The following is a 15,314-nucleotide window of genomic DNA, read 5'->3' as shown; positions in this document are numbered from 1 at the left end:
ATACACAGTGGGACTTCCTTGGTGGTCTAGTGGTTAAAGACTCTGAGCTTCTGCTGCAGGGAGCGAGGGTTCAATCCCTGGCTGAGACTGAGATCTTGCATGCCCTGCAGCGTGAAAGTGAAGTTGCTCAGTCGGGTCCAACTCTTTGCGACCCCATGGACTGTAGCCTACCAGGCTCCTCTGTCCGTGGAATTTTCCAGGCAAGGGTACTGGAGTGGGTTGCCATTCCCTTCTCCAGGGGATCTTCCCGACCCAGGGATCGAACCTGGGTCTCCCGCATTGCAGGCAGACGCTTTACTGTCTGAGCCACCAGGGAAACCCTTATGCCCTGCAGCATGGCCCCCACAAAAAAAAAAAAAAAAAAGTCTACCTATTCTACTTTTTCTTTTTTCAGGGATTTCACTGGTGTGGCCCCAGTTCGATCCCTGATCCTGGAATTGAGATCCCACAAGCTGTGTGGTGCAGCCCACAAATAAATACATTTTAAAAATAAAATAATATAGAGTGATGACTTTTGGGGGAAAGTCCTAGGATGCTGTGAGACTGTATAACAAAGAGAGCAGACTCTGGAGGGTGAGGGCAGCCTTCTCTGGATGTGGAAGAATGAAGAGGAAGCAGAATTAACAAGTGTAGGGCCCAGAAAAGAGCATTAAAGCCATAAGGAATGGCTGCTCGGAGAGCACAGAAAGAAAGCTCTTGTGTCTGGAGCTCAGTGGGTGTGGGGATGGGAGGTGAAACAAAAGTGGCAGGACCCAACTGTGTAGCCTGGTGGCCACAGGGAGGAATTTTCCCCTTTCCCTGAAAGCAATGGAGGGGGGCTTTGGAGGAGTATAAGCAGAGGATGAGCAAGACCCCCTTCCCGAGAGACGATGTTGGAAGACTACTGTGGTTTGTCCAGGCAAGAAACGCTGTGGGTTAGACCAGAGGGTGACCATAGGGTAGACAGATGGGAGAGACAGTGAAGAGGTGAAATGGACTTCACCTAGTGAAGGATTAGGTGTGGAGTTGAGAAAGAGAGGGTTCAGGGATGAGTTCCAGGCTTTGAGCTTATGAGGTCAAATGAATGTTGAACCACTCAACCTAGGCCTGCTTTCTTTCTTTTTTTTTAAATTGATGTATGGTTGATTTGGAGCTTCAGCTTCAGCATCAGTCCTTCCAATGAATATTCAGGGTTGACTTCCTTTAGGATTATCAGAGGATGCAGTGGTTAGATAGCATCACTTACTGAATGGACATGAATTTGAGCAAACTCCAGGAGATAGTGGAGGACAGTGGAGGGATAGTGGAGGACAGATAGCCCGGCATGCTGCAGTCCAAGGGACTGTAAAGAGCTGGACATGACTTAGTGACTGAACAACAATGACAAATGGTTGAGTTACAATATTGTGTTAGTTTCAGGTGTGTAGCAAAGTGATTCGGTTTTATATTCAGCCATATATATGCATACACATTCTTTTTCATATTCTTTCCCATTATGGTTTATCACAGGATACTGAATATAGTTCCCTGTGCTCTACAGTAGGACCTGGCTGTTTATCAGTCCTCTCTACACTAGTTTGCATCTGCTAATCCCAAACTCCCGGAGAAGGCAATGGCACCCCACTCCAGTACTCTTGCCTGGAAAATCCCATGAACAGAGGAGCCTGGAAGGCTGCAGTCCATGGGGTCGCTGAGGGTCGGACACGACTGAGCGACTTCACTTTCACTTTTCACTTTCATGCATTGGAGAAGGAAATGGCAACCCACTCCAGTGTTCTTGCCTGGAGAATCCCAGGGACGGGGGAGCCTGGTGGGCTGCCGTCTGTGGGGTCGCACAGAGTCGGACACGACTGAAGTGACTTAGCAGCAGCAGCAATCCCAAACTCCAAATCCATCCCTCTCACCTGCCTCCCCCTTGGCAACCACCAGTCCATATATATGTGCGTGTATGTGTGTATATATATATATATATAATTTTCTATTAGAGGTTATTACAAGATACTGAATATAGTTCCCTGTGTAATACAGTAGGTTCTTGTTGTTTATCTATTTTATATATAGTAGTGTGTATCTGTTAATCCCAAAGGGAATACACATAAGTGAATATCGTATAACATTTGTCTTTCTTCATCTGAGTTACTTCTTATGACCTCAAGGTCAATCCATGTTGCTGCAGATAGAATTATTTTGCTTTTTAAAAATGGCTGAGTAATATTTCATGGTATTATATGTACCATATCTTCTTTATCCATTCATTTGTTGATGGACATTTAGATTGCTTCCATGTCTTGGGCATTGTAAATAGTTCTGCTGTGGACACTAGGGTGCATGTATCCTTTTGAATATAGTTTTTCTGGATATATGCCCAAGAGTGGAGTTGATGGATCATATGACAACTCTATTTTTAGTCTTTTGAGAAATCTCCACACTGACCTCCATAGTGGCTGCACCAATCTGCATTCACACCAACAGTGTAGGAGGGTTCCCTTTTCTCCACACCCTCTCCTAGGTTTTGTTTTGGATCCTTTGAAATGGTTCAGGGTAACTCTGAAGCCTCCAGGAGTCACAGTGGGGTTGGCATCAATCTGTACACACAGCCTGGAAAGTCATTGGCCGTTAGGGGGTGATGGAAGCCCTTGGAGCCAGTGAGGGGAGGAAGGCTGGAGGATGGAGGTTTGATGGAATCCAGTGTTTAATGGATGGGAGGTAAAGGATGAACGTGCAAAAGAACTGGTGCATGACATGGAATATTGAGAAGGTGTACTTCCATAGAAGACAAGCAGATGTTTCAAAAGGGAGAGAGTGGCCAAGTAAAAGGGGGACAGAAAGCTGTCCGTTGGCTCGGGTGGTATGGCCATCCTTTGCTGATGTTGTGCTGTGGGGATGAGGTATAAGCCATACTGGAATAAAGCAATAGACCGCAAGAATGGGGAGCCCCATCCAGAAGCACGGTGAAACAGAGACACGAGACAGGGCAATGCTTGCTAAGTTGCTTCAGTCATGTCCGACTCTTTATGACCCTATGGAATAGAGCCCGCCAGGCTCCTCTGTCCGTGGGATTCTCCAGGCAAGAATACTGGAGCGGGTTGGAGACAGGGCAGTGCAGGGTTTGAAATCATTGTCCTCCTCCGTCTGGCTCATGATACCAGAGGTGAGATACGCGAGCAGGAAAGATGTAGTCATGTCACTTGGTGGTCCAGAGGTTTCATAATGGGGGCAGGATTCGTCCTTGGACACTGAGACAGGTGAGCTGATGTCTGAATGTGTAAGGTAATAGTGCTTGGTGGACAAGACAGAGACGAGAAGTGAAGTCATCTTGCCAAAGGGAACAGGGTACAAGAATATGGTAATCCAAGTATCCAAGTTTTCCTCTGTTATCCCTTCCCTCTGGCCCAAAAGATGTCTGTCCTCCTTTATATACACTAGGGAGGTGTTAATTGCCAAATATATGTGTTGGGGCTGGGGGGGTGGAAAATGCAAAGCAGCCATTCAGTGGTGGAGTGCTGTTATGGCAAGCGATGCAGTAAACCAGGAGCCACTGGAAATAAACGGTTAGATATTCAGGCGAAGACATTTTAAGAATCAGTGCAAGGATTGACACATCTAACTTGTTCGTCTCTTTTTCTCTTACAGTCAACTTTGACCATTTTCAGATTCTGCGGGCCATTGGTAAAGGCAGTTTTGGAAAGGTAAGAATGGTGGGTTTTTAAAGTTTTCATCAATAAAATATAAAAGTTCTGACCACTGGATTTATGTTTATGTGCGTGTTTGTGTGTTTGTTTTTGTGTTGATTGCTGGGCGCTGGGAATTTCCTGTTTGACGGAAAGATTTGAATTTGCCGAATTTGATATGTGAAAGGAAGTCTGAATAGTTTCCTTTGGATACGCTGTAATTTCATTCTGAAAATTAAATTACCACGGCTGCCCTGCTTTAGGTGAATTACAATGGTAATTATTTCAAGGTTGCTAATGCTATTTGTTCTTTGAGAATCTAAATAAGGAAAGTGGAAAAAACCCCACAAATTTAGGTGATGGCCAACAGCAACTTTTCCCTTCAATGTAGGCATTTTATTTAAAAAGTTATTGTGGAAAGCAGACTTAACATGAGATCTGCTTGCTTAAATTTTTAAGTGTACAATATATGTATAATTGTTGGCTATACAGAGAACACTGTACTGCTGATCTCTAGAGCTTATTCATCCTGCTTGACTGAAACTTTATGCCCATTAGATAGTAATTCCCCATTGCCTCATCCCCTTAGCCCCTGGCAACCAGCATTCCAGTCTTACATCTATGAATTTGACTATTTTAGATACCGCATATACATGGAATCATGCAGTATTTATCTTTCTGTGACTGGTTTATTTCATTTGGCGTAATATCCTCAAGATTTAATCTGTGTTGAATAAAAGTGGCAAGAATGGGCATTCTTGTCTTGTTCTTGACCTAAAAGGAAAAACTTTCACCTCTGCGCTCTTGAGTATGATGGTAGTTTTGGGTTTGTCATACATGGCCTTTTATTATATTGAAGTATATTTCTTTTATACTCACTCTGTTGAGAGTTTTTATCATAAATGAATGTTGAATTTTGTCAAAAGCTTTTTCTGCCTCTATTGAGATGATCAGGTGATTTTTAGCCATCATTCTGTTAATGTGGTATATCATGCTGATTGATATCTGGATGTTGAATCATCTTTGCAGCCCTGCAATAAATCCCACTTGAACAGGGTGCATGATCCTTTTAATATTTGTTGAATTCAGTTTGCTAATACTTTGTTGATGATTCTTTGCAGGTATGTTCATCAGGTATATTGGCCTATAATTTTCTTTTTTTGTGTGATCCTTGTTTGGTTTTGGCATCAGGGTAATGCTGACCTTGAAAAATGAGTTTGGGAATGTTCCCTCCTCCACAATTTTTAGGAAGAGTCTGAGAAATATAAGTATTAAACCTTTGGGCATTTGGTAATATTACCAGCGAAGCCTTTTCATACTGTTCATGGGGTTCTCATGGAAAGAATACTGAAGTGATTTGCCATTCCCTTCTCCAGTGGACCATGTTTTGTCAGAACTCTCCACCATGACCCGTCCATCTTGGGTGGCCTTACACACGTCACGGCTCATAGTTTCATTGAGTTAGACAAGGCTGTGGTCCATGTGATCAGATTGGTTAGTTTTCTGTAATTGTGGTTTTCATTCTGTCTGCCCTCTAATGGAGAAGGATAAGAGGCTTATTGAAGCTTCCTGATGCCTTAGGAAGCATCACTACAAACAAAACTAGTGTAGGTGATGGAATTCCAGTTGAACTATTTCAAATCCTAAAAGATGATGCTACGAAAGTGCTGCATTCAATATGCCAGCAAATTTGGAAAACTCAGCAGTGGCCACAGGACTGGAAAAAGTCAGTTTTCATCCCAATCCCAAAGAAAGGCAATGCCAAAGAATGCTCAAACTACCACACAATTGCACTCATCTTACACACTAGCAAAGTAATGCTCAAACACTTCCAGATGTTCAAGCTGGTTTTAGAAAAGGCAGAGGAACCAGAGATCAAATTGCCAACATCTGTTGGATCATCGAAAAAACAAGAAAATTCCACAAAAACATCTACTTCTGCTTTTTATTGACCGTGCCAAAGCGTTTGACTGTGTGGATCACAACAAACTGTGGAAAATTCTTAAAGAGATGAGAATACCAGACCACCTGACCTGCCTCCTGAGAAATCTGTATGTAGGTCAAGAAGCAACAGTTAGCACTGGACATGGAACAACAGACTGGTTCCAAATTGGGAAAGGAGTACGTCAAGGCTGTATACTGTCACCCTGCTTATTTAACCTGTATGCAGAGTACATCATGAGAAATGCCAGGCTGGAAGAAGCACAAGCTGGAATCAAGATTGCTGGGAGAAATATCAATGACCTCAAATATGCAGATGACACCACCCTTAAGGCAGAAAGTGAAGAACTAAAGATCCTCTTGATGAAAGTGAAAGAGAAGAGTCAAAAGCTGGCTTAAAGCTCAGCATTCAGAAAACTAAGATCAGGGCATCTGGTTACATCACTTCATGGCAAATAGATGGGGAAACAGTGGAAACAGTGACAGACTTTATTTTTCTGGGCTCCAAAATCACTGCAGATGGTGATTGCAGCCATGAAATTAAAAGACGCTTACTCACGGAAGAAAAGCTATGACAAATGTAGACAGCATATTGAAAAGCAGAGACATTACTTTGCCAACAAAGGTCCATCTAGCCAAAGCTTTTGTTTTTCCAGTACTCATGTATGGATGTGAGAATTGGACTATTAAGAAAGCTGAGTGCCAAAGAATTGATGCTTTTTAACTATGGTGTTGGAGAAGACTCTTGGGAGTCCCTTGGAGGAGACTCAGCCAATCTCCAGGAGGAGATCCAGCCAGTCCATCCTAAAGGAAATCATTCCTGAATATTCATTGAAAAGACTGATGCTGAAGTTGAAACTCAAATACTTTGGCCACCTGATGCAAAGAACTGACTCATTGGAAAAGAGCCTGATGCTGGGATAGATTGAAGGCAGGAGAAGGGAACGACAGAGGATAAGATGGTTGCATGGCATCACCGACTCAATGGACATGAGTTTGAGCAAGCTCCTGGCATTGGTGATGGACAGGGAAGCCTGGTGTGTTGCAGTCCACGGGGTCGCAGAGTCAGGCATGACTGAGTGACTGAACTGAACTGATTTGACGCTTTCTTATATTTTCTATCTCTGGTGAAGTACTGTCTTTGTTTATCCATTCTCCCAAGTTCAGTGAGCATCTTTATGACAAATATTTTGAATTCTGTTTCAGCTAAACTGCTTATCTCCATTTCATTATGGGTTTTTAAACTGGTAGTTATCTTTTCCTTTTGTTTGAAATATATTCCTTTCTCTCCTCATTTTGCTTGACTCTCTGTGTTTGTGTCTAATATTACGTGAAGCAGCTATCTCTGCCAGTCTTGAAATACTGGCCTTATGAAGGAGATCAAGGTTATTGCTTAACCTTGCCCTAGCTCTTGATTATCTCTTAAATGTTTGTGATTATCTTAGCTCTCTGACTTATTCTTCATAGTTCCCAGTTGTTGAAGGTGTGCAAAGACCTGTTAGTGTTCCAGAGAATTTCAGTTAGCCCTTAGTTTCAGGCTGATTAGAAGCTGGACTTGCAGGCCACACATTTTAAGGTCTGCCAATATATACAGTAATATAGAACTGCAACTGTAAACCTCACTGGCCTTCACATCAGATGATCTACATGTAACTCATTGGTGACAGCTGCAAAAATCAGGGCTCCAGATGAGTGATCTCATTTCTGGGCTTCTCTGGAGGCTCAGTTGGTAAAGAATCTGCCTGCAATGCAGGAGACCTGGGTTCGATCCCTGGATCTAGAAGATCTCCTGGGGAAGGAAATGGCAGCCCACTCCAGTACTCTTGCCTGGAGAATTCCATGGACAGAGGAGCCAGGAAGGCTACAGTCCATGGGATCGCAGAATTGGACACAACTGTGCAACTAACTTTCTCTTTCACTGGGAGTTTCCAGGGAGCTGCAGTGAGTTCAAGGGAATACACAGAGAGGACATCCCCTAGACCACTTCCATAGCCTCTAAATGTATGGAAAACTGGAAGCCTGTCCCTCGGGCTGAAGCTCCAAGACCAGTAAATAGGCTTTTTTCACAGGAAGATGGGCTACATCTCAGTCGATTTTCTGTACAGTGACTAGAGTATGGGGGCCTTCCAAGAATAGTCTCTCTGATTGTCTCAGACCCGTGGGGCACCAAAACACAATTCCCCCTGCACAGCAGGGACGGATGCTCAAGGAGCATCCCCTGTATGGCCTGCATGTGCCTATGGGCTCTGGCAGGGCTGATAAGCGGCATGAGGATGAGGCAAGAACACTGGTGCTAGGAAGGGAGAGGATAAGAATGGCACCAGGAAGACTCCCAACAGATTCCTGCCCCTCCAGCAGAGCTTTAAGGATAGTAAATGAATCTCCTTCACATATGTTCTAAACCTAGGCCTGTTTGTTGCTTTTGCACTGGGTCCAAGATGAGTGAATCATCATGCAAGCCCTTTATGAGTTCTCTGTTCCCTATAGCCCTATATTCTTCCAGATGTAACTCCTGCTGGGTTTAAAAGACAGACATTTTGGAGGCTCTCCTTACCAGTGCAAGTTCCGAGGGCTGGGATGCCTGATGTGGGCACAAACACCTGGCTCTTTGGAGTGAAGTTTCCTATTTGTGAGCCCTCTCCCAATTTCAGGTCACCAGGCTAGGGGGGTGGAGTGTTTTTTTTTGTGTGTGTGAGATCACATCTCTGGTTCTCCTTCCCATCTCAATGTGGCTTTTTTATCCTTTATTGTGGAGAAGCTGTTAAGCTAGTTTTCAGGTCATTCTCATAGGGGTTTTTTCCATGTGTAGTTGTAAATTTATTGTGTCCATGAAAGGAGATGAGTCCAGGACCTTCCTACACCACCATCCTGAACCACACCCTTCCTTGGTCTCCGTCTTCACTGACTGTAACAACCTAGTTGTTTTATCCATTTCTGAGCCAGTTGTACAAAATCTCCAACTCTGATCCTAGAGTTGTTTCTTCTTCCTTTAATTCTGTCAGTTTTCCTTCTGACGCTTTGAAGGTCTGTTATTAGGTCCATACAGATTTATAGTTGTTATGACCTCATGATGGATTGATCTTTTTATCATTGTGAAATGTTCTTTTCTATCTCTGCTAATAATCTTTTTTTTTGAAGCTTATTTTCTCTGAAATTCATATAGTTATTCTGGCCTACATGGCATATATTTTTCCATGCATTTTCTTTCATTCTATCTGGGTCTTTATATTTGACATTAATCCCTTGAGCATATCATATAGTTAGGTCTTGTGTGCATGCTTGCTAAGTTGCTTCAGTTGTGCCCAACTCTTGGCAGCCCTATGGACTGTAACCCCTGTCATGTCAGTCTCCCCTGTCATGGGATTCTCCAGGCAAGAATACTGGAGTGGGTTGCCATTCCCTTCTCCAGGGATCTTCCCAACCCAGGGATTGAACCTGCATCGTTCACATCTCCTGCATTGCCAGGCAGGTTCTGTCCCACTTGCTTCTTTTTAAATCTGTCTGGCAATCTCTACCTTTTAGTCTATTCACAGTAAATGTGGTTATTAACTTGATTTCAATTAGGCTTAGCATGGTTTTATTTGTTCTTGTTCTCACTTTTGTTCTTTGGTTACTCTTTTCCTGTTTTGTTTTAAATTAACTGAAGATTTGGAATCTCCATTTATCTCATGACTTCACAGCCATACTTCCTTGTTTTAAAATTACTGCTCTAGGGATTATAATACATATCCTCAGGGCTTCCCTTGTGACTCAGGTGGTAAAGAATCTGCGTGCAATGTGGGAGACCTGGGTTCGATCCCTGGGTTGGGAAGATCCCCTGGAGACAGGAAAGGCTACCTACTTCAGTATTCTGGCCTGGAGAATTCCATGGACTGTATAGTCCATGGGGTTGCAAAGTTGGACATGACTGAGAAACTTTCACCTCACAGTTTATTTCAATCTGCTTAGAGTTAATATTTTATACTTCACATAATATCTAAAAACCTGGCAACTGTATAGATCTATTTACCACACCTATCAACTCTTATACTATAGTTGTCATATGTGTTATAGTTTATAAATCATAAATCTCCAATACAATATTATAGTTTGTTGTTTTAAGTATATATAAATATATACATATATAATGTATATGTAAAATATATAATATATATTTTAAAATGTGGGGTTTTTTTGGCCTTTAAAAAATTAGAAGGAAAATAGCCCTTAATAATTACTCATACCTTTCATGAAGGTATGAATTTCCCTCTGGTAGCCTTTAGTATTTTATGTGGCACAGATCTCCAATCAATGCATTCTCTTAATTTTTTTTTATCTGAAACTCCAATACTTTGGCCACCTGATGTGAAGAGCTGACTCATTTGAAAAGACCCTGATGCTGGGAAAGATTGAGGGCAGGAGGAGAAGGGGACAACAGAGGATGAGATGGTTGGACGGTATCACTGACTCAATGGACATGAGTTTGAGTAAACTCCAGGAGTTGGTGATGGACAGGGAGGCCTAGCATGCTGTAATTCGTGGAATCGCAAAGAGTCAGACACAACTGAGTGACTGAACTGAACTGAACTGAAATGCATTTATTTCACCTTTCTTGAGGACTATTTCTACTGGATACAGATTATTGGGTTGACAGCTTTTTCTTTATTGCTTTAAAGATTTTGTGCCATTGTCAGCTGAATGACCTCTGTGCTTTCTGCTGGGAGGCCATTAAGCTGAATCATTATTATCTGATAGTAATATGTCCGGAGAGGGCAATGGCACCCCATTCCAGTACTCTTGCCTGGAAAATCCCATGGATGGAGGAGCCTGGTAGGCTGCAGTCCATGGGGTTGCTAAGAGTCAGACACGACTGAGCGACTTCACTTTCACTTTTCACTTTCATGCATTGGAGAAGGAAATGGCAACCCACTCCAGTGTTCTTGCCTGGAGAATCCCAGGGATGGGGGAGCCTGGTGGGCTGCCGTCTATGGGGTCGCACAGAGTCGGACACGACTGAAGCGACTTAGCAGCAGCAGCAGCAGCAGTAATACGTCACATCCGTCTCTTTCTTTTCAAGATTTTCCTTTAATCTTTGACTTTCAGCAGTTTGACTATGATATTCCTAGGCATAACTTCTAGATTAAAAGCAAACAGTTTTTCTTTTCTTAGATTTCCCATATTTTCATTTATTCCGCCATATTGCCCTTTATACCATGCAGCTTAGTCTTAGTCTTAAGAGCTGTTTTCATATCCTTTATTCTATTTCCAACATCTGGGTCATCTTAAGATTCACCTTAATTAAGGATGGGTCACATTTTTCTGGTTCTTTATATGCTGAGTAATTTGGGCTTGCATCCTGGATATCGTGAATGTTATGTTGTATAGACCTTGGATTGTGTTGTATTTCTTTGAAAATATATTTTTAACAAGAAGTTACTTTGGTTGAATTTATACTCTCTTCTTGGGCGTGCACACAAGTCTCAGTCCCTTTCTTTTTTTCTTCTGCTCTGTACTGCTTGCAGTCTGCCCTAGACATGTGATTTTTAGGGGTCAGCCAGAAAGGTGGACAGAGTTTATGTGCTGTGTTTGAGGTTCTTCTCTAGATTTCTTAGAAGAAGAGTTATGATCCAGGGAATTTAGAAAGTTTGCCTATAGTCCCATGGGGAGGGCTGAACTTCAGCAACAACAACAAAAAACATTTTAAAAATTCTGTTAAATCATTGCTTTCTGTTGTCGGTTATCCTAATGTTGAGCATTTTGTGGCTGAAGAAAACTTGAAGCAACTCCCTTAATCCACAACACAATTGACACCACGTAGAAGTGTATCATTTTACCCTCGAGTCAGTGGTGATCTTGGCCCCGAGCCCCTTGCACCCTTTCCTGTCAGTACGGTCAGATCTGTTAGCCTGGGCCCTCATGAGTTATTACTTGATTATATCCTGAAAGTTTTCTTGTCCTTTTCTGTCTTCATCTGTGCTGCTATTTGGCTGCTGGCTTGGTTCTCAGAACCTGTGGTTCAGAGCATAAATATATTCAAGCTTTGGTAATAGTGAGTGTTCTGAAGAAAAATGCAAGCTTTCTAGAGGAGACTCTATTTTTAAGTCACTCTTAGGTTGTGGCAATTTCTTGATGACACCCAAATTCATGTAGAATGTACACAAACGTCCAGTATTCAGGATGAGGTTGCTTCAAGGCAATCAAACAAAGCTCTGTTCTGGTCAAAATACCAAATAACTACTGCCTTTCATGTCAATGTAGATCAGCCTACGTGACTATTATGAGACTCAAGGTGGAACTGTGCTGGGCTAGGATGAGGAAAACCACCCTTCTACTATTGAATGGGTACTTTGGCTTTGCTTTCAGCCTTTGGTGGGTTTTGATAGCTGGCATTTATTAAGAGTTTTCAAGAAAGACATTTCATTGTTCAAGTACGACAGTAGCCTTGGTTATCAGGAAAAAGCACATGTGAATTTGCAGAAATCTTATTTGACTTTCATGTGGGGAGTAGATTGTGCTTCCCCAGTGAAGTACCAAAGTAAACAGCTGCAAGCGATCCATTGGTTTTAGCAAGAATTTACTGAAGAGTTTTATAACACTTTTATGAGTAAATTCTAGGACAGTTGAGGCATGGCAGATGAATTTCTACATATCTCAGTGGAAACACTTTAGATCTGGGAAGCAGGCTGACTCTGATATGCTTTAGTTGTGCTTACCTGAGATAGTGAATTAACCAGTCTTAAGCTTAGTTTTCTCATTTGTAAAAAGAAAAGGGAATGGTGAATCAGTGGACTCTAAAGGCTGTTGTTTTCGACTGTCCAGCATGCTTTTCACATCTCTTTCTTATCACCATGGCATCTCTTTTCTTGGGAAGATACCTCCTCCACCTCATGTGGACATGTCAGTCCCTGTGGTGCCCCACTAACCGTCTGAGATGGCCATGTGATGTGGTTGTGCCAAGCCACTTGGGCCATGTTCCTAGACCAGTGCTTGGTCCAAGGAGTGGCTGTGTGACCCAAACAGAACCATTCAGAATCCTTCCACGGAGTCGGAGGTGAAAGACTTCTTGTCATCCTGTCATGAGTGATGTGTGTAAGAAAACAGATCTGCAAGAGTTGCTGGCTGTTTTTCTCAGGCACAGGGACTCACCCCCATGTGGGACCTCCGAGTGGAGGGTGCCTTGAAGGCAGCCAAGGGTCAGAGAAGCTGATGCTTGTATGTATAGCCCCCTGTCCGTCACTGAGGGACGGCTGGTTTAAGCAGCATCACCTCTCCTGCACTTTTGGCTTGCCCCACCCAGGACAGACCCTGATGCTGGGAGGGACTAGGGGCAGGAGCAGAAGGGGCCGACAGAGGATGAGATGGTTGGATGGCATCACTGACATGATGGATGTGAGTTTGAGAAAACTCCAGGAGTTGGTGATGGACAGGGAAGCCTGGTGTGCTGCAGTCCATGGGGTCGCAAAGAATCAGACATGACTGAGTGACTGAACTGAACTGAACTGACTGATCCAGGGCAGAAAAAGGCTTCACAAGTAGGGCTTCCGTGGTAGCTCAGTTGGTAAAGAATCCACCTGGAATGCAGGAGACCCCAGTTCAACCCCTGGGTTGGGAAGATCCCCTGGAGAAGGGAAAGGCTACCTACCCACTCCAATATTCTGGCCTAGAGAATTCCATGGACTGTATAGTCCATGGGGTTGCAAAGAATTGGACACAACTGAGCGACTTTCACTTCACTCACATCCAGGGTAGAAAAAGGCCCTAGCAGAGAGCCTCAGGTGTCCACAGTAAACAGCCTGAGCTGTGTGGGGTTCAGGAGAGGGAGCATGGGCAGCTACCACCAGTGCTCCACCTTTTTGTTCTTCCAGTCCTATAGCTTTATCCACTGTCCTTAGCAACCACGGAAGCTAGTATCCTATTTTGTTTACGCAAAATCATGTTGCTGTTGTTCAGTCGCTCAGTCATGGACTGCAGCACACCAGGCTTCCCTGTCCTTCACTATCTCCCAGAGTTTGCTCAAACTCATGTCCATTGAGTCGGTGAGGCCATCTAACCATCTCATTCTCTGTTGTCCCCTTCTCCTCCTGCCCTCAATCTTTCCCAGCATCAGAGTCTTTTCCAGTGGGTTAGCTCTTTGCATCAGGTGGACAAAGTATTGGAGCTTCAGCTTCAGCATCAGTCCTTCCAATGAATATTCAGGACTGATTTTCTTTAGAATTGACTGGTTTGATCTTGGTCCAAGTGACTATCAAGAGTCTTCTCCAGCATCACAGTTCGACAGCATCAGTTCTTTGGCACTCAGCTTTCTCTGTGGTCTAATTCTCACATCCGTACATGACTACTGGAAAAACCATAGATTTGACTGTATGACCTTGGTTGGCAAGGAGATCCAACCAGTCCATCCTAAAGGAGATCAGCCCTGAGTGTTCATTGGAAGGACTGATGTTGAAGCTGAAACTTCAATACGTTGGCCACTTGATGTGAAGAGCTGACTCACTTGAAAAGACCCTGATGCTGGGAAAGATTGAGGGCGGGAGGAGAAGGGGACAACAGAGAATGAGATGGTTAGATGGCCTCACCAACTCAATGGACATGAGTTTGGGTAAACTGCAGGAGTTGCTGATGGACAGGGAGGCCTGGTGTGCTGCAGTCCATGGGGTCACAAAGAGTCAGACATGACTGAGCAACTGAAGTGAACTGAACCTTGTTTGGCAAAGTGATATCTCTGCTTTGAAGCATTACTACAAGCAAAGCTAGTGGAGGTGATGGAGGAGATCACGTTGGGTTCCCAGTATTTGCAACCTGGAGAGTCCTGGCTAACTCACAATCATTGTCCTAGGAACTGAACCCTTTTACCATCCTTGTCTTCTTAAAGCTCAGTGTGCTGGGCCTTATTTTCTCCATTTTACACATGATGCATCAGAAGCCTGGAGGAGACCCCACTGCCACCAGCCTGTTTTGTTCCCACATGTCCCTCCCAAATACAGAAGTTAGGAAGAAAGTAGCTTTAATCACACGTGTATTAGCAAGAAACCATGAGAGTCGGTAGGAGACAGTCCATCAACATCCAAAAACACTGAACATGTGCTTTGGGAAGGAACAACAGGTAGGAGAAAGAGCACGAACTTTCGAGGTGGGGAAGCCTGAGCTCAGATTCTAGTCCTGCTGCTTCTAGCCATGTGAACTTGGATCAGTCATAAATTGTCTGCAAACCTCTGTTTCCTCTCCCAAAACATGAGAATGCCCATTGTTATCCTTCTTATGTTCACAGTTTCCTTATCCTTGAACATAGAAAACATGAATGATAGCCCCATGGAAGTCCTTGTTTGTTCATTTCATCACTGGTGCCATTTCTGGGTCTGTTTCTCTTTATTAATTTTCCTCCTGCTTGTGGGCCATATTTCCCTGCTTCTTTTCATGTCTAGGAATTTTTTGGACACGGGAAAGTGCAATTTTACTTTATTTTTATATTTTTATTTCCCTGGTGGCTTAGATGGTAAAGAATCTGCCTGCGATGTGGGAGACCCAGGTTTGATCCCTGGGTGGGGAAGAATTCCTGGAGAAGGGAATGGAAACCCACTCCAGTATTCTTGCCTGGAGAACCCCATGGACATAGGAGCCTGGCAGGCTTTGAAGGGTTGAAAATGACTGAGCAACTAACACTTTAATAGTTGATTTATAATGTTAAGTTTCAGGTGCACAAAATAATGATTTGATATTTTCATAGATTATAGTCCAGTTATAAAG

The 15,314-nt window shown here is 43.3% G+C and overlaps 1 protein-coding gene across 1 annotated transcript in view; it reads left to right on the top strand.

Annotated features, from left to right (window-relative positions):
* Window positions 1-15,314, top strand: part of STK32B (serine/threonine kinase 32B) — a 383,198-nt gene that overhangs the window by 90,617 nt on the left and 277,267 nt on the right. Inside the window, exon 2 of the mRNA XM_052642065.1 lies at window positions 3,613-3,668. Coding sequence (XP_052498025.1) covers window positions 3,613-3,668 — 56 coding nt within the window. The remainder of the gene's footprint in view (window positions 1-3,612; window positions 3,669-15,314) is intronic.

This window comes from Budorcas taxicolor, chromosome 6 (genome assembly GCF_023091745.1).
Source record: "Budorcas taxicolor isolate Tak-1 chromosome 6, Takin1.1, whole genome shotgun sequence".
Lineage (NCBI taxonomy): Eukaryota > Metazoa > Chordata > Mammalia > Artiodactyla > Bovidae > Budorcas > Budorcas taxicolor.
This window is presented reverse-complemented; position numbering and strand designations above follow the sequence as displayed.